At 41.0% G+C, this 18915-nt stretch overlaps 2 protein-coding genes across 4 annotated transcripts in view; both read left to right on the top strand.

Annotated features, from left to right (window-relative positions):
• The window catches only part of insrb (insulin receptor b), a 99770-nt gene extending 87462 nt beyond the window's left edge, over window positions 1-12308 (top strand). The window contains exons 15-23 of the mRNA XM_047375580.1: window positions 114-270; window positions 424-520; window positions 2147-2214; window positions 2335-2564; window positions 3255-3365; window positions 3546-3708; window positions 3814-3943; window positions 4030-4164; window positions 5371-12308. Of these exons, the coding sequence (XP_047231536.1) occupies window positions 114-270; window positions 424-520; window positions 2147-2214; window positions 2335-2564; window positions 3255-3365; window positions 3546-3708; window positions 3814-3943; window positions 4030-4164; window positions 5371-5725 (1446 nt within the window). The 3' untranslated portion in view covers window positions 5726-12308. The remainder of the gene's footprint in view (window positions 1-113; window positions 271-423; window positions 521-2146; window positions 2215-2334; window positions 2565-3254; window positions 3366-3545; window positions 3709-3813; window positions 3944-4029; window positions 4165-5370) is intronic.
• A 5598-nt stretch (window positions 12309-17906) lies between these two features.
• The window catches only part of arhgef18b (rho/rac guanine nucleotide exchange factor (GEF) 18b), a 60479-nt gene continuing 59470 nt past the window's right edge, over window positions 17907-18915 (top strand). For 2 of the 3 annotated variants that reach the window (XM_047374842.1, XM_047374841.1), the window contains exon 1: window positions 17909-18056. In XM_047374842.1, coding sequence (XP_047230798.1) covers window positions 18036-18056 — 21 coding nt within the window. In that variant the 5' untranslated portion in view covers window positions 17909-18035. Of the gene's footprint in view, window positions 18057-18915 lie in introns of all 3 variants that reach the window. The other variant, XM_047374843.1, reaches the window with a different exon arrangement.

The raw sequence follows: 18915 nt of genomic DNA, 5'->3' as shown, positions 1-18915 counted from the left end.
AAGTATTTGGTTTTAAACTTTAACTAAAAACAAATAACACCAAAGGTTAAAATTCCAAATTTTATGCAGTGTTTTTACTTGCTGAATCATATTTTTTTTTCACTGTTATCCAGCCCCACTCGACTTGTGTGTCACGGCTGACCTACCAAAAGATGGGTGGCACAAAGCTCACGCTCGTACAGCCTGGGAACTACAGCGTGATTGTCCGGGCCACATCCTTGGCTGGAAATGGATCTTTTACAGAAACCACCTACTTCTTCATGCCTAGCCGTAAGACAACATGACGTCCAGCTTCGCTGCATCTTCATAGTTTCTTTTTCTTCATAAATTTGATTTAGCTTTTGTTAGATTGACTCGTGCTATAAAAAGGTTTTGGAAGCTGATTTTAAATTTCATACTGAAAAGACTTCTGTCTTCCTGCAGCTGATACAGGATTAGTTTGGATTGTGAGTGGTCCGGTCATCTGCTCCATCCTACTGCTGTTTGTGGGAAGCGGCGTCTTTTTCATCATCAGGAAAAGGTAAAATTTTATATAAACTCTGCAGATCACATCTGTTGTCTAACTTTTTCCCACTGTTTATAACAGTAAAACCACAAACCTCAATGTATTTTGTATCGGTATTAATCCAGCTGTTCTGTGAAGGCCTCCAACCTTCCAGCAGGACAGCAACTCTAAACATTCAGCCAGAGCTACGAAGGATAGTTATTATCTGGCTGGTTTAAATCAAAGCACATCCGTGTGTTGGAATGGTCAAGTCAAAGCCGAGACCCAAATCAAATTGAGATTTTTTGGCCAAACTATTCATCCAACCTGACAGAGTTGAGCAATTTTGCAACGATGAATGGCCAAAAATATCAGTCTCCACATGTGTCTGAAAAAGTAGCTTTATAATTAGACCATACATTTTGTATTGGACAATCACATAATATACCAATGAAATGCTTTGAATTTAGAAGCTGTAATTTGGCAAAACAGGACAAATTTAATTCTTATACATGCCAGTATAAACAGAACTGTAAAAATCTGAAAGTAAGCATCATTTTTCTTACAGGGTACCCGTGGGGCCTTAATAGTATTAAATTTTGAAGACAAATTATAAAATGCCATTTACAGGTCTTGATTTATTTTGTCCTTTAGTGAGACAATAAATGCTAAAATGTCCTAAAATACTGAAGCAAAATGTGTTGTTGGTGTGTGCGAGCAATGTAAGAATTCACGCGCCCAATGACGAATATCCGTTTTACGAAGGGCACGTCAGCCGACTTTCTCCCGCGGGCTCAGTGAGTGGTGGGAAAACAAAACCACCTTGTTAGTAAGTTAGCTTAGTGTGCTTCAGAATGGGCAAGTGTCGTTTTAACCCGAAGTGGCAGCAGAATCCAAAATACGAGTGGGTTAAACCTAATTCGGACAATGACCATGAGGGACAATGCTGTTTGTTCTGAAAATCTTTTAAGCTGGGGACGATGGGACTTATGGCTTTGGATTCCCATATGAAGAGTGCCAAACACGTCGCTTATGCTAGAGCCCACCAACAGCAGGCACCTATTGGTTCTACTTTAACAACCAGCAACGTGGGTACTGCAAGTAATACTGAAGCCACCGCATCATCGGTAGTACAGCCGGTAGTGAACCTGCGAGCTCATTCGCCAACTCTTCGGGCAGAGGTGATTAGGATCCTGAAAACAATTTCGGACCACCACTCATTTATTTCGAACGACAAAATTAGCGTAAAGTGGATTGCTGAACTTTTTGAACCTAATCTCTTGTATAACCAAAAGGTTGCTTGTAAGGCAATAGTGAGTGGTGTTGACTCTTAATGTGAGAAACATGCATATTTTTTTTATTTTGTTATTGCACAGCTCACAAAGTTAATGTCTATTATATATGAAAGTCTAAATAAAATAAGTTCAAGTACCTGGCGATTATTTTCTCAGGCTTAAAATCCATAGATTTTTTATTATATCATTCATAATTTTATCGCTATAGCTGTGAAATTGGCATTAAATTTCCTTCTAGGTGGTCTTAAAAAGGTCTTAAAAAGTCTTAAATTTCACTTGAAGAACCCTGGGGGTACCCTGTTCTTAGGTCTTTTGTTTTTAGATGAAGTTGGCAGCATCTTAGATGCTTTCTGTGGTTGTGTTCCAGACAAACTGAAGGTCCGTTAGGAGATCTCATCACCTCACCGAATCCTGAATACTTCAGCGCCAATGACAGTAAGACAAACCTGTATCCCGTTTTGCTCTTTCTGTTTTCCTCAGTATGCTCATACAGAAAAGAAGTCAACTTTACATCTGTGAAGGGCTCATGCAGTCGTCTGTGTGTGCTTCGTTTAGTGTATGTTCCAGATGAGTGGGAGGTTCCCCGGGAGAAGATCACGCTCCTCAGGGAACTGGGTCAGGGCTCCTTTGGCATGGTATACGAGGGAATCGCTCAAGACATCGTCAAAGGAGAACCGGAGACGCGTGTTGCCGTGAAGACGGTCAACGAGTCGGCCACCCTGAGAGAGAGGATCGAGTTCCTGAACGAAGCTTCGGTCATGAAGGCCTTCATCTGTCACCATGTGGTACGGACTTGCCTCTTTTTTTAACAGAAACCATCAACGTGTGCAGCATGCTGAGGCAGCATGCTGAGGCAGCTTTTTATCATGTTGCCAAAAGCAGCATGAGCACATGTGACTCACAGAATCATGACTGGCTTGTGGTGCTGAAGCTGCCATATTGACACACAGTTAGACTCCAAAACAAATGTTCACACTCGGCGAGCGATTGTGCCCGCCATTACTATTTTATTACACAACCCCAAAGAGCAGCAATTAAACCGCTGCGTGTCCACGCAGTCAGCTGAAAACAAAATCATGTTGGGATGTAGGGGATTTACCTGGGGAGGAGGAGAGAGAGTCCACATTAAAACAATGATTCATGAATGTTGCAACTTGTCTGCATAGTAAACACTCTCACTCAGGTCCTGGAAAGCATTTATTTTTAATGTACTCAAAAGTTCACGAATACGATGCACGTTACTGTCTTTTTCAATGTGTCTTGTCTTTTTCCAGCATGTAACAATATTTATGCATTTGTGTTTGGTTAGAGCATTTATTTTTTTTATATAGACATATTTAATAACTTTTCTGCTAAAACCTGTAAAGGCAATAAAAGAATATAAAAGAAAAACTAGGTTTAAGAAAGGACTTGAATTATTTCTAGGCTTTTTTTTGTTTTTGTTTTATATGAACATGTTTTTAATTCGTTCTTAGGTTCGTCTGCTGGGAGTCGTGTCCAAAGGTCAGCCCACGCTGGTGGTGATGGAGCTGATGACTCATGGCGACCTGAAGAGCTACCTGCGAAGTCTGAGGCCAGACTCTGAGGTTTGTTCTTCTGTTTATTCTTCTACCTCTGCATCATTACTCTTATTAACAGTAAAGACTAAAAAAATAAATAGGGGAACTGTTCCTTCAGCCTGTTGTGAGGCAAATTAGACTAAGGGAAGGGAATGATTACAGATAAAACAAAAATGCCTTGTTTAATGTGTGCTTTTTTGTTTCTAGAACAACCCATCGGGCTGCCCACCGCCCACTCTGAAAGACATGCTCCAGATGGCAGCAGAAATTGCAGACGGCATGGGCTACCTCAATGCCAAGAAGTTTGTGCACAGAGACCTGGCGGCCAGAAACTGCATGGTGGCTGAGGACTTCACTGTCAAGATCGGAGGTCGGTTCTTGTTTTATTTTCCGTGTTTTTTTAACACAGTGAGCCCAATGTGTGTGAGTGGATGGTCCTGTATGCTGACTTGTCATTGCTCCCACCGCCTCGCAGACTTTGGAATGACGCGGGATATTTACGAGACGGACTACTACCGTAAAGGAGGAAAGGGCCTTCTTCCCGTCAGGTGGATGGCTCCAGAGTCTCTGAAGGACGGAGTGTTTACCGCACACTCTGACTGCTGGTACGTCACGGCCCGGCTCCCACACAGAAGCTGTCCAGAAAGCAAACCTGTGGCCTTTGATCATATATTGGTGTGTTTGTTTGCAGGTCTTTTGGGGTCGTGCTGTGGGAAATCAGCACGTTAGCAGAGCAGCCTTACCAGGGTTTATCCAATGAGCAGGTTCTGAAGTTTGTCATGGATGGAGGGTTCCTGGACCGACCCGACAACTGCCCTGAGAGGATGTAAATATAGCTTTTTTTTCTACCCTTCTCCTTTCTAGTAGGAGACAATGAGTTTAACTAAAAATAACTCTTGTTGCTAGAAAGTTTTTCTGGTTTTATTTCTTTTATATTACTTCAAAAGCTCTCGCATGAAGCTAACCTCATATCCAGTGCTTTAGTGTTCATACCCTTTGAACATTTCTACATTTTGACATATTACACATTGCCCCTGTGTTTCGCTGCGGTGGAAACCAGAGTCGAAGTGCAGTGTTGTTTTTTTTTCTTTACGCTGAGCGTTTAGCATGTAGGCCAAAACCTTTTGGTCACGTCTGTGCAGGGCACTGTCTTCCATGTGTCTCCTACATGGCTAGTGGCAAACTATAATTGGGACTTTCTATGGTTTTTCTTATGCCTGATTCACACGGAAAGATTTTTAGAGACCCCACATGGACAATAAAAAAACAAATCATAGGGATAACAGGTTTGGTCCCACAGTGTGTGGTGTCCAATCACACAGCAAGCACAACACACCACACATGAACAGATTTCACTCACGAACATTCAGATGTCAGACGGGAAGTCTCGCAAACCCTCTTGAGATCAAACGTGAGTTCAGAGAAATTCCCCTCTGTGTTTTCGTCATCTCGCTTTCTGATTGGCTAAAAGTCGTTCGTCGCTTGTTTGTCCTCTGAGAACACCCCACATGCTAGGATATCGGGCCAGACAATCCAACATGTTGAATATTGCAGATTTGACATTTGAGCGGTCCTGACGCCCTTCTGAGCAGACTAGATCACTCTTAACACACCACACACACCAGGAATATCTCATAAAATTATCTTAAGGGCCATCACAATAATCAGGGCATGTGGGATGGGAAAGATCGGGGCTGTTTGTGACTGTTTAAAGGAATTGATTGCATGGGATTTTATTTAGAGGGGTATCGGAGTCAAGGGACTGAACACAAATGGATGCCAGACTTTTTTTGATTTTTATTTGCATACAATGTATTATTTTACTTCTACGTTACAATTATGCACTGCTTTGTGTTGGTCTATCACATAAAATCACAAACTGAAGTTTTTAATTGCAAAGAGAGAAATTGTGCAAAAGTTCAGGGCGTATGATTACTTTTGTTAAACACTGTATGATATTTTTTGGAAGTATGTGTTTCTTGTTCTGAAACCTAAAACGAGTCTTCAATCTGGTTTTGTGTCTCATGACCAGACACAGCCTGATGCAGATGTGTTGGCAGTACAACCCTAAGGTTCGGCCAACGTTCCTCGAGATCATCGATATGCTGCGGGACGACCTGCACCCGACCTTCCAGGAGGTCTCCTTCTTCCACAGCGAGGAGAACAAAGTCCCGGAGACGGAGGAGTTCGACCTGGACCTGGACAACATGGAGAGCATCCCCTTGGACCCGTCTTCTTATTCCCAGAGAGAGGAGAGCTTGGGGAGGGACAGCGGGCCGTCAGTGGGCCTGAGGGGGAACTATGAGGAGCACGTGCCCTATACACACATGAACGGGGGCAAGAAAAATGGAAGAATCTTATCGTTGCCGAGATCCAGTCCTTCCTAACATCTCCTGCCCCATCCCCCCCCACCCCCCACCCAAAAATGACTAGTAACACTTCCCCCCACCTCCTCTCTTCAGTCCATTTTTCTGTACCCTGCAACCGTTTTCTAAGGATTTTCTTATTAATAGAGAAACCCTTCAAAAAACAAAAAAAAGACAGATCTCAGGACTTTAAATTTTCTTCCTCATGGCTGCCAAACCAAGGCAAGCAAGGGATGCAAATGCCTTTTTTTAACTTGTTCCATGACACATCAGACTGTATATTACCCAAATCTATGGTAATAGGTTAACACCATGTTTCCAGGACTCCTTGTGATGGAAACAACAATGAAAAAAAAAAAAAATCAAAACTGTGAACACAACAAACCTTAGACAACCAAGAAGGCTGCTCAACCTTCCCCCCAACCCCTCTGCCGAACTGCATTTTCCACACTTCTGTGCTTTTACCTTTTTTTGTCTCTCCAAATGAAATGTTTTTACTCTGATGGTGGCCTTTTTTTAAAACACGTGGCCTATAAACTAAAGAATCGTTTTCCAAGTAATTTTTTGTTTTTGTACAATGACTTAATCAGTGAGATGACTTGCAAAGAATTGATTTTAGAACAAACATCTATTCCTGGAGGAACGTTTTCTTTCGCTTATTTTTTGGTTCTGCAAAATTCCAAACTACACACAGATTTATCTTGTGTTTGGTGAATAGTTTTAATTTATTGGCTTTATCCTTATTTCTCTCCTCTGTTTGTTTCTGTGTCCTCACTTTGTGGCTGAAGGATATTTAAACATTTAAAATTTGGACAAAAGAGTTCATCAGACTGACCAATAGCTGCTGCTTTGTTATGTTATAGTGGGTATATATATATATATATATATATATATATATATATATATATATATAATATTAGTATATATAAAATAATGGCATTTCTCAGCCAATATGTTATATATAATATACTGTATAACATTGAGGGGTTTTTGTAAATACTGTACTTGATATTTGTGTTCATTGGAGGCTTTGCTTGTGTTTTAATGTCTGTTTTTCTTTCTTTTTTTAATTCTTATTTTGTTGTTTAGCCCCAGAAATTACACTAATCTACCGTCAGTGCTCTCTGTGTCTTAGGCATCCAGCCCTTGATTATTTTTTTATTCATTGATTTTACTTTTTGGAGGAAGATTTTTGATATTTGGAGGCTACTTTACTACTGCAGAAATAATTTAAAAGTAAAACAGGATAAATAACCTAAAAGCTTTACAAAAGGGGAGGGAATGAGGCCTTAATAGGGTCAAAGCCCCCCTGATAAGTGTTCGTCTGCTGTCTTTCTCTGGTCAGATCACAGTTTGCCTTTTAATCGATTTGGTGTTTTTGGGGAGAAAAACACATACTTTGGTTGCATAAATTTGGTGTAGAAATTGTGCAACTTTTACTGGTTTAGTTGTCTGAGTGCGTCTCGGTTATGGCTTGTATTGATCCTGGCTCTCGGGGTAATAAGGCAGGTGTAGTGGATGATGTTTGGGATTTAAATCTCTGAGATTTTCTGCATCACACTCGAGGATTGATAAATCTTCCACACCTCATTGCTCCTGTAACGACGGCGCTTCCTCTAAGGCTTCCTGTCGGCAGCTGAATTCTCCTTTCCGAATGGGTCTGGTGGAAATTTCCACGTTTCCTGGCAGAGGGCTGGAGAGAGATGCGGAAAGTTCCAAATGTATTCAGAGCCGGCAGTCCTGTTCTCTGTTCAGCGCACTTGGTGGGTTGGGGGGGCGGGGTCATGAGTTGATTGTTAATCCTTTTCTTCTTCTCCCTGCCATCACATGCAGCTACACAGTCGGGACACGGCGTGCAGCAGCTATCTCGCTCAGGACTGACATTCCAGGATTCAGTCAAAGCTCCTCATCCCCTCACAATCCTGTTTGGCCGAAACCTTTGGACTGTTTTGATGTGAACAATCGATGGCTGCTTGGATTTTAAGAAGATCTCACGGTGTCCTGTCTTTTTATCATTTTCACACTATAAATCTAGGAGTTGAAAACATTCCTATCAGCAGTGCCAACAACTAAAAGATTCCCATTCAGCAGATAGTCAGGAAACACCCTTCTCTCAAATGGCAACGTTTCTCTAGTCCTTTCCTTTAAGGACACAGGTAGTGTGATTGCCAAGCTAGCTGAGCAGCATTTATCATTTAAAGGGTGGCCAAAGTCAGAGATAGCAGAGAAGCTGCCTCCATATCTGACCAGTGCCTTTTTTAATTGATTTTTTCTAAAAACCAGAGCCTCTTCTAGGCTGGTGCGACATACAGAAAACCACCCCTGGTGCCCTTTCTGTTTTTTGTTTTAACATTTCAAGAAAAGCAGTTTTCTGATTTGTTCTTTGAGCCACTGAGGAACCTTTGGGTCAGTGTGGATAGTCCAGAGTCTATAAGGTCGGCCCCCAGAGTCACATAAAGTTAGGATTTACCGAAATAGACCACTTTGTGTGCCACCGAAGTGGTGGCACACAAAGTGGTAAAGATGTGTATCAAGACATAAAATATATTCTGTCTGTATTGCAATAGCATAATCTCACACCCCTTAATTTGAGTATATTTATTTAATTCAGGAAATAATCAAACATATTCAACAGCAGTACATTTACTAGTAACCAGAATAATCCCTGTAAAAGAAATGTAACTAGGTTTTCTCTGGGATTTAGGTCTGGGGACTAAGATGGTCATAGAGCAAGCTGGATTTTGTGTCTGGTGAACCATTTCTGTGTTGATTTGGAAGTTGGTAATTAGTTTTGGACCTTTATTCTGCTGGAAGACCCAATGACCACCTTTTTACAGTTTACTGATAACAGTCCACAAGATCTCCTGATGTTTTAAAGAGTTCGTGGTGTAATTGCCTTCAGCAAGGTTGTCAGGAGCTTTGAAAGAATAACAAGCCCACAGCATCACAGATCCTCCACCGCACTTTGCAGTGGACATGAAGATTTTGGTGTAATTCCACTTAAACTCTCAGAAACTTACATTTGTGATGGTTGGATAGAAGAGGTTCCTTAGCAACCACTTGGCATGTATATAGCATGCAAAGGTTGCTATGGTGACCCCTGATGCCTCATATTGCTGGAGATTCTTTTTTTTAGCTCCATTACCATCACACAAACTGTAAACAATGACAATATGAATCTCAAGTTAGCATAAAAAAGAGAAGTGTTTCAGTTACATTTATTTTAAAGGAATTGTTAGGGGTTCGGCAATTAGGCTGCCAGTGATTTTGTTTGAAACAATTATTTCTTATTTATTTAGTGGTGGTTCTTCTGTGAGGTTCTGCTACAGCAACAAAAGAAGAGGGATTTATTTTAAGGCTTTTTTACACCACATATACCAGGAGTTCCTACAAATTTGTCCGCATCAGATTTTTTTAAGTCATTCTTCAGCTCCATACTTGAGATGTTCACAGGCATAGTTTCCATAACAAAATTCGAACAATATATAACATTTCACAATTCCACCTTGCTTTCTAAAATTGAGGATCTTAAAAATGATTCCACCATTTATGTGTACATTTTCCGGTACTAGCACACCACAGAAAACACTTGTAGCTTGGGGCTTGTCTGCATATGCAGATATTTACTTAAGATACCCCTTATGTTTGGAAAAAAACAGCTATTTCTTTTAAAGTGAACGCCTTTCGCTTTGTGATGGCGGTGAGCAGCTCTGTTTATAGTTTGTAAGTCATTGTCGTCTTTGTGTTTGGCCAGAGTCTACCTCAGTGCCGAAGGAGGAATCAGTTCAAAGAGCCTCAATCATCCCCAAAATCCCTTTATCCTACATTTTACAAATATATATCTCCTGCCTCCTTTTATATATCATTAGTTATCTGTACTTCTTGTGTTGGGGGGGGGGGGGGGGGGCCTTGCATTATTTTAGACTGATCACAGCAGCCCCCATGCTCCACGGCAGCCACCAGAGGAAGCAGATGACCTCCAGACTGCTTCTCTCTGTTCATATCTGATGTTTTCACAGCGGATCCTCTGAAGTGGATCTGTTCTCACCTGTTTGCAGCCAAAGCTAACCAAGCCCAGTCATGGACCTTAAGCTCTGTAAATGACAACCCTGTTGTCTTGAGTCTGATTTTTGTCGTCGGTGTATGTTTTTTTGCTTTGTTTGTTTTTTGTTGTTTTTTCCAACTGTGAATATCAAGAGATGATCTTTTATCTCCTGTCAATACCATGGATTCAGTGGGTCTGTTGTGGCAGATCATGACACAGAAGTGCGGGCCAGTTAAAGAGAACCTTTTCCCTGCTTCAGAGGAGAAAAGGTGACTGGGACAATCCTGTGTGCCATAAAAAAAAACAACTTTTAACTAATATAAAATCTTGATTGTAAATTTAAGTCTCAGGGAGGCAGCTCAGTGCTTTGTCTCAAGAGCATAAAGAGGAGGAGGAGGAGAAAGAAGAGCAACCTACCTTTTTATCTACCCTGAGTTGTTCCCAACTAAAGATAATCAGGAATCCCCATCTTTGGCTCTTATGTGATGTGGTTCAGGCTGCCCTCTTGTGTTTTTATGGGGGTGTTGCAGGTCCCAAAGTGCCTTCTGAAGACTTAATGGCACACCTGACTCGGACTGTCCCATAGACTGGCCTGTCTCCACCAATCGCAGAATATTTAACATCTAGAAACATGTTTTTTACATATTCTGCTTTTTCCTTTTAGCTGTAAGAGCTGAAAAAATACTGTAATTCGGGATTAAGAAGAAAACTGAAAAGAAAAACTGATGAACTCTACTGAGTGCCAGCTTGCTTTGTTCATTGGTAATGGAAAAACATGCACCAACTTGATGGTTTGATGTTTGTGGATTTTTGCTTCTGATCTGTCTGTTACAACAGGGACACCCACTCCAAAGCACACAAAAAATAAGATGTATCATTTGGAAAACTATAATTATTAATAAGCTCTTCAAACTAAATAGCATATGTCTGTCCAGAAAAGTGGGAAAATAGAGAAGAATTTGATTTTAGGGAAGGTTTGCTGAACTCTGGTTGGGTGAGAACAAAGCAGATTATGGTTTATTGTTTTGGTGTAAGCAGATAAAAAAGTATTACGTTTTAGAGATGTTGATTTCTATTTTTTTAGCCAAAGTAGGGCAGGATAAATACAATACTTTTTCTCACTGTAAAGTTTTCCTACTCTTGTACATGATGAATTCATCATTATCAATGTGTGTATATATCTTTTCTAAATTTAAAATTATCGATTTTTCTTATTGTTTTTATGACCCACCACACAGAAACATGTCACAGGCTCTGTATTTAAATAGGAGGAGCACCAGCTCTCCTGTCTGAGGACAAGATAACAAACCTTAAACTTTTCACACCCCATAATCCCACGCTAGGTTTCTGAATGTTGGCCGCCCAGGCCCACTCTTTTAAACCGAACCTCGGTCTAAGCAGCATGTCGACTGCAAAGCCTTCTCTCCTCTTATGTCTCCTTTTTCTTTTCTTTTCAATAAAAAACAGGTTCAAACAATAGTCTTTTTCCTTTTTATTTACAGTTAAGGGAAACGCTGGACAAGACCACCGCGTATTTATTTTAGAGACGAATTATATGTAATAAGACCCAGAATAAACTGAAAAAGAAAAGCTCACTGGTGCTCCAGAGAGTACGGCTCTCTGGAGTTCGGACGGTGAAGCTGGAGGTGTTTCTTCTTCCAAAGAGTCAAACAGAATATTCAAATGTTTATACATTTGGTAAAAGCCTGTTCAACGTCTTTTCATTTAGCAGATTGTTTTCCATTCATAAAAATTTGATAATCAGTTTTTATAACTTGAAACACCTCCTGCTCTGACTGAATCCACCAGTGTCTAATGTAGACATTTTGAATGTGATTTATGGATTCTGACTGGTCGCAGATGAATGTGTGGAAATCCAACCTCTTCATAGATTTCTAAGAACTAGTGGTCTGCTCCAGGACAGTCCCCTTCTGTTCGTCTTGTTTCCTGTGCTGTGGTTTTGTTTGAACCATTGTTTGATTACTCCTCTTCCTACTCTCGGTCTTTTAAGTGTCATCTCTCGGTGCACATAGGTAGTTCTCCAGATTTCTGTGTGTAGTCCTGCAAGATACCTCTTTATTAATGTAGGTTTTATTGCAGATATGTTCATTTTTTGGAACATGTTGTGTATACATTACGATGAGACCTTGTTGTGAATGCAGACAGTGGGTGTAAATGTATGTGTGTACAGTCCTAACCCCGAAACCTGCAGAAATCCGATGCAGGCCGCTTTATCCCCCAGCTACTCACCTCACACTGGATCCCGATGTGCCATGATCTATCTTTCTGTACCGCGGACAGCAAACGTGACGGAGTCCCTCTCACACATGCAAACGCAGACAGAGATAAATGCTCACTGTACAGGATCAAAAAAACGTGCCATGACTAAAAGAGCGCTTGACAATTTATTTTTTTCTATACATTTTCAAAAGGAGAGCCAAGTAGTGACATGTAAAGAAAATATTGCAATGATATGAAAATAAGAAAATCTTGCTGTGTGTAAATTATTCAACAATTAACTGTTTATATTAAAATTATGAATAAAATTATTGGAGAATATGTGTCATTATGCTGTCATTTATTGCAGAGAAATGGGTGGGGGGCTTTTCAGAAATAAGCTTTTCTTAGATCTGGTGTCAATAACTCTTGATCCAAAGAGCCATTTTGCTCCTGCAAAATAAAATTGATCCAAAGCCACAAAACCTATTTGAACTTAATTGTTTTTACAGATATACACTATGTAGATATATTATTTATTATGAAATTAAAGAAACAACACAAATTTCCTTTTATAGGTTTTAAAGAAAGAAAACAACTTGTTTTGTAGAATGAGGCTAAGTGTGCTTTTCCGCATTTATGAAGAATTAGGAAAAAATCATATCCCACCTTTAAAGTCCACATCACTGCTCCCAAATGGCTAAATGGCTGGAAAAATCTCAAGACCAATTACATTCATTTACCTCTGTGTATTTATCACAGCTGCAATGTGTTGCAAAATCTACAGCAAACTTTCAGATTTCTGCATCCTGAGGTTGTTTATTACATTAGAGCAAATGGATAATGCATAATATAGAATATATATTCTGCATTTTAGTTAATTGCAAACATTTCCAGTGCACAAACACTTTTTACTTAAGTGGCCAAATTCCTGGGTGGGGAGCTTTAATCCTTTCATTTTCTTAATACCTGCTCAATCCTTAGGGCGGCGCTGGAGGCCATCTAAGCAGGGAAAGACCCAGAGCAGAGTCACCAGCTTATCAGAGAGCTATATAAAGAAAATAACATCCATGTACACATTCACACAGGTATGAAGAATGGACGAAATATAAAAAGAAAAGCTAACTAATTCTAAAATGTTAGGCGATGAAGGGTGGCTCAAGGTTTTTGCATGAACCTGGAGGTTTTCCTCAAAAAATGCAGAATATCTGATAATCTGTGATGAAACAAATGTGGGATTCACTTCATTCCGGGCGCTTGAGGCTCATAATGCTGCGGCTAAATGAAAAAAAGCCTTTAGATAATCCATTGGGTTGTTTTGTTTGCTTCTCGACATCCCAGAGGTAAACCTGTCAGTTTATATCTGTATCATTCAGGACTTCTAGTTTTGAAATGTGTTATTCCAGCTTGTCTAATTTTCTGCTTCCCCCACTCACCAGGTTTGCCTTATGAACCACCACACCTGCCCCTTGTTCAGTGATTGGATGTCTTGGTGGGTGTGGCCGGCCATCTTCTGTTGCCTCTGGTATTTGCCAAGAGTGAGCTCTGTAAGTATGACATGTTCACAGATTATTTTTCCCTCATTGGGATACTCCTTTTTTGATCAGTTTTACATATTTCTTTAAATTGCATTTCCTCACAGACCTTCCCTTCAGTATTGTTATTTTCATACAAATTGTGAGGTTCTGAAATAAGTTTTCTTTGGTAAAGTTAAAGATTATGTGATTCTATATGAATTCTGTCTAAAATCCAACAATCTTTACAATGACTAATACTGTGTATCTTCCAAATTTTTTTAAAAGATTTACTTTAAAACATTTCACGAGAAAGTTAAACTTAACATTCAAATGAAATAAAGCTTATCGCTCAATAATTAAGAGTCTCACAGCAGTTTCGAATCAAGAATGCGATGATTTGTGGAGGCAACAAAATGGTGTGCTGAGGTAAAACATACAACCAGAACTACAAGGGAATGGCATAAAAAGCATGACTGCACAAACCTTCATTTAAATGAGGAGTTTGTAAAAACACTTGATGTTCACAGACTCTCCAAACTCAACTAATCTGAATTATTTTCCAAAAACTAAGGACACAAATCTCTCTCTAAATGTTCAAAGCTGGTAGAGATGTACTTTAAAAGAACTGCAGCTGGAACTGCATTAAAAAGGGGTTCTACAAAGAATGCTGAATACAGCTGCACATCACACTGTTCAGATTATTTCTATAAAAGAAAATCAGAAAACCATAATTGTTTGTCCTTCTATTTTATAATTATTTTGTTTTTAAAAAATACAAATTTCTTATACAGTGTTCTGAGTGAAATATAGTCATCTCCATCCATCTCAAATATATTTAGCTTTTTAAAATATTAGACTTTATGACTAAAACATGGAGGCCGTGGATTCAAAGCCAACGGGAATAATTCTAGATCTGCATTAGTATCATTTGTAACTCGTACTCGTCGTACTCGTACTCGTACTCGTACTCGTCGTCTTCCGCTTTATCCGGGACCGGGTCGCGGGGGCAGCAGACTCAGCAGAGACGCCCAGACGTCCCTCTCCCCACACACCTCTTCCAGCTCCTCCGGGGGGAGCCCAAGGCGTTCCCAGGCCAGCCGAGAGACATAGTCCCTCGAGCGTGTCCTGGGTCGTCCCCTGGGCCTCCTCCTGGTGGGACGTTCCTGGAACACCTCCCAAGGAAGGCGTCCAGGAGGCATCCGGTATAGATGCCCGAGCCACCTCAACTGGCTCCTCTCGATGTGGAGGAGCAGCGGCTCTACTCCGAGCCCCTCCCGGATGACCGAGCTCCTCACCCTATGTCTAAGGGAGTACCCGGCCACCCTACGGAGGAAGCTCATTTCAGCCGCTTGTTCTTTCAGTCATGACCAAAAGTTCATGGCCATAAGTGAGGGTAGGAGCGTAGACCGACCAGTAAATCAAGAGCTTCGCTTTTCGGCTCAGCTCTCTCTTCACCACAACGGACCGGCACAGCGCCCCATTACTGTGGCAGCCGCACCGATCCGTCTGTCAATCTCCCGCTCCATTCTTCCCTCACTCATGAACAAGACCCCGAGATACTTAAACTCCTCCACTTGAGGCAGGAACTCCCCTCCAACCTGAAGAGGACAAGCCACCCTTTTCCGGTCGAGTACCATGGCCTCGGACTTGGAGGAGCTGATCCTCATCCCAGCCGCTTCACATTGGGCTGCGAACCGCCCCAGCGCATGCTGTAGGTCTTGGCTAGAGGGGGCCAGCAGGACCACATCATCTGCAAAAAGAAGAGACGAAATCCTCTGGTCCCCAAACCAGACCCCCTCCGGCCCTTGGCTGCGCCTAGAAATCCTGTCCATAAAAGTTATGAACAGGACCGGTGACAAAGGGCAGCCCTGCCGGAGTCCAACATGCACCGGGAACAGGTTCGACTTTGTGCCGGCAATGCGGACCAAACTCCTGCTCCGCTCGTACAGGGACCGGATGGCCCCTAGTAAAGGTCCCCCGATTCCATACTCCTGGAGCACCCCCCACAGGGCATCACGAGGGACACAGTCGAATGCTTTCTCCAGGTCCACAAAACACATGTGAACCGGTTGGGCAAACTCCCATGAACCCTCGAGTACCCTGTAGAGGGTATAGAGCTGGTCCAGTGTTCCACGGCCGGGACGAAAACCACACTGCTCCTCCTGAAGCCGGGGTTCGACTATCGGCCAGACTCTCCTCTCCAATACCCTGGCGTAGGCCTTACCAGGGAGGCTGAGGAGTGTGATCCCCCTGTAGTTGGAACACACCCTCCGGTCCCCCTTCTTATGAAGGGGGACCACCACCCCAGTCTGCCAATCCAAAGGCACTGTCCCCGACCGCCACGCAATGTTGAAGAGGCGTGTCAACCATGACAGGCCCACAACATCCAAAGACTTGAAGTACTCAGGGCGGATCTCATCCACCCCCGAAGCCCTGCCACCGCGGAGCCTTTTAACCACCTCGGTGACTTCAGCCCGGGTGATGAAAGAGTCCAACCCCGAGTCCCCAGCCTCTGCTTCCACCAGGGAATGCGTGATGGCAGGATTGAGGAGATCCTCGAAGTATTCCTTCCACCAGTCGATAATGTCCCCAGTCATTTGTATCTTTGCATCAAAATTGCACTGTTATGATTACAATGTAAACATCTGAATGTATGGAAGTTCAAGTAATATAAAATAAAAGCCACAAAAAAAACGTAATTTTTTTTTGGGTTTTGGAGAACATTACAAACAACTGCCTAGGTCTGATTATCCAGGCAGGTTCACCAGTGTTGTGATACCTGTGTGATAACCAGGTAAGTCAGCCTGGAGCAAATTTTTTATTTGAAAAAAAAAGGTTACTTACTGATTAATTCAGTTAATAATTATTTGACCACAGCATTTGTGCACTCATAGACTGTAAACTTTCATTGCCAGATGATCAGGCAATAACTTAGTGCATGAAACGGTGACATCTTTGCAAAACTAACACGATTCATTAGAACGTTGTGATTAATTATGCATTTTTTTGCATCCTTCATCACAGTTTACACACTATACCAAATGGGGGCACATCAGAAGTGACAAACATGTTTCATCTATGTGACAGGACTTGATGTTTCACAGAATGCACTTCAGTTTTTCATGTTTATAATGTTCTAAACAAGTTCTTGGACACACTGAACATAAATGGGAAGAGAAGAAACAGTGTGACAGCAGCTATCTTTCTCTGGGTCCATCCACCCAGAACCCTGTCAGTCTAGTTTTTTTTATAAAACAATACAGATGAAAAAGAAAGAACAAGAAATGAAGGGATGACCCCTCTATTGTGTCGCTTAGATGAAAATGTAGAATAAATGTAACTGGTAGAGACAATTCTTTTTCACTTTGACGGGAAACTACTGACAACAAGAATAAAACCAATACTAAAAACATTTTCTAAATAACCTTACTGTGTGCAGTGGTCATGAAGTCTCCATGCTTTTCAAAGGGTCTTTCAAAGTTTTCGGTTGACTTTGGCTGCTTTTCACTCAATTTTGGAAGTTTTTTTTAACAAACATAACATTATTATTGCTCCATTTAGGCATAATGAAGTGTTGTTACTTCTTCTTAGGTGAATCAAAATCTCAAAGGTGATTTCCATGGAGCTGTTAACTAATAGGCATGCAGTATGATGAACTAAGGGATGAACTTTCAGTTCTTTGGTAGATTTGTTTTCCTATTTAATGAACACATGACTTAGTGACCTTTAGGAAGTATTCCTCTTCTGTAGATAGTTTTTTTCATCCTCTTTCAAAACATGCTGTCATTAACATTTACAAGAACTGAACAGAAAATGAGCAATAAAATGAACCAAAACCCAAATTCAGAAAGTGCGGAGAACTAATGACACAGAACTCTTTAAAAGATTAGAGAAATCCTGCTTGTTGAATTGCAATATAAAGAAATTCATGGTGGTATAAAACTTTTGGACAGTTCTGTTTTATTGCAAAACAAAAGTCTGAGCTAATTCTTTGCGAGGCCAATAGCTTCGGTCAATACACGTAGTTTTTTAAAGTAACAAATGCAACTGTTTAATTGTTAGCTCCTCCTTAAATCTGCTTCTAAGGACTCTGCAAGCTTTGCATGAAGACACAAAATGTGGCTGCAGATTAGATGATCCTGAAACTTCGAGCACCAAGAATCATAGGAGTCATAAGAGTCTCAAGGACGGCTGTGTGAGTGCCTTTTTTGTTTAAACATTAATGCTTCACAAAACGATTTTACAAGTCACAAAGTCTGAGAGGTCAGAATGGAGAGATATACTGTCAACACAGCATTTTGTTTGGTGCAGAGTTTCTGTTCATACCTGCAGAGCAGCGTTGAGGGCTGCCATTGCTTGTTTCACAGCTGCAGTGATGTGTGAAACTGTGTGTGAGCTGCCCAGAATGAGGGGGGAAAAGAGGAAGCAGCTGGTTGTCTTTTTACTTTCAGTCTGAGGACCAGCAGAGTGTTCTCACAACCAAGCCCGAAGGATTTTAGTCCATTTTTCTGCAGCTTTCTTACTTTTAAAGCCAAGAAAAAGAAGTCGTCTAATGCCTACAGTTTCATCTAACGTGAGTAGAGATTGGTTCGTTAGCAGAAACTTATTTGTACTGATGCTCAATACACCTAATCCACAATCTATTTCCTAAGAAAGCAAAGGTCTCCATGTCTGCTTTCTTTGAGCAAAACACTAGGGAAGGTTGTCCGCTATATGCACCGTGGTCAACTTCACAGTAGCTGTAGTTGTGCAAAGATTAAACTAAAATTGCTGCTAAAATAGTCAACCTGTGTCCTTTTGTACAGCAAGCCTCTTAAAAGCATTTTCATTATTTTAGAGCTGACGTGTTGGCGTGTGCCTCTGTGAGTCAACAAGAAACAGTTTCATTGCATCCACTTCCTTCTCGTTTCTGTATCTGCTCTATTTCCCAAAATCAGGCACATACCATACGTGAACTGTTCCGGGGGAGTGAAAAGCTGCATTTCAACCATTTAACTTACTTCTAAATGCTGATTAACTTTTACACATTTTCTGTTTTTATTGCTCTCTCTGCTGTTGGCTCTAAGAATTACTTACAGGTCCTTCTCAAAATATTAGCATATTGTGATAAAGTTCATTATTTTCCATAATGTAATGATGAAAATTTAACATTCATATATTTTAGATTCATTGCACACTAACTGAAATATTTCAGGTCTTTTATTGTCTTAATATGGATGATTTTGGCATACAGCTCATGAAAACCCAAAATTCCTATCTCACAAAATTAGGATATTTCATCCGACCAATAAAAGAAAAGTGTTTTTAATACAAAAAACGTCAACCTTCAAATAATCATGTACAGTTATGCACTCAATACTTGGTCGAGAATCCTTTTGCAGAAATGACTGCTTCAATGCGGCGTGGCATGGAGGCAATCAGCCTGTGGCACT

Source organism: Girardinichthys multiradiatus, chromosome 9 (genome assembly GCF_021462225.1).
Source record: "Girardinichthys multiradiatus isolate DD_20200921_A chromosome 9, DD_fGirMul_XY1, whole genome shotgun sequence".
In the NCBI taxonomy this organism is placed as follows: domain Eukaryota; kingdom Metazoa; phylum Chordata; class Actinopteri; order Cyprinodontiformes; family Goodeidae; genus Girardinichthys; species Girardinichthys multiradiatus.
This window is presented reverse-complemented; position numbering and strand designations above follow the sequence as displayed.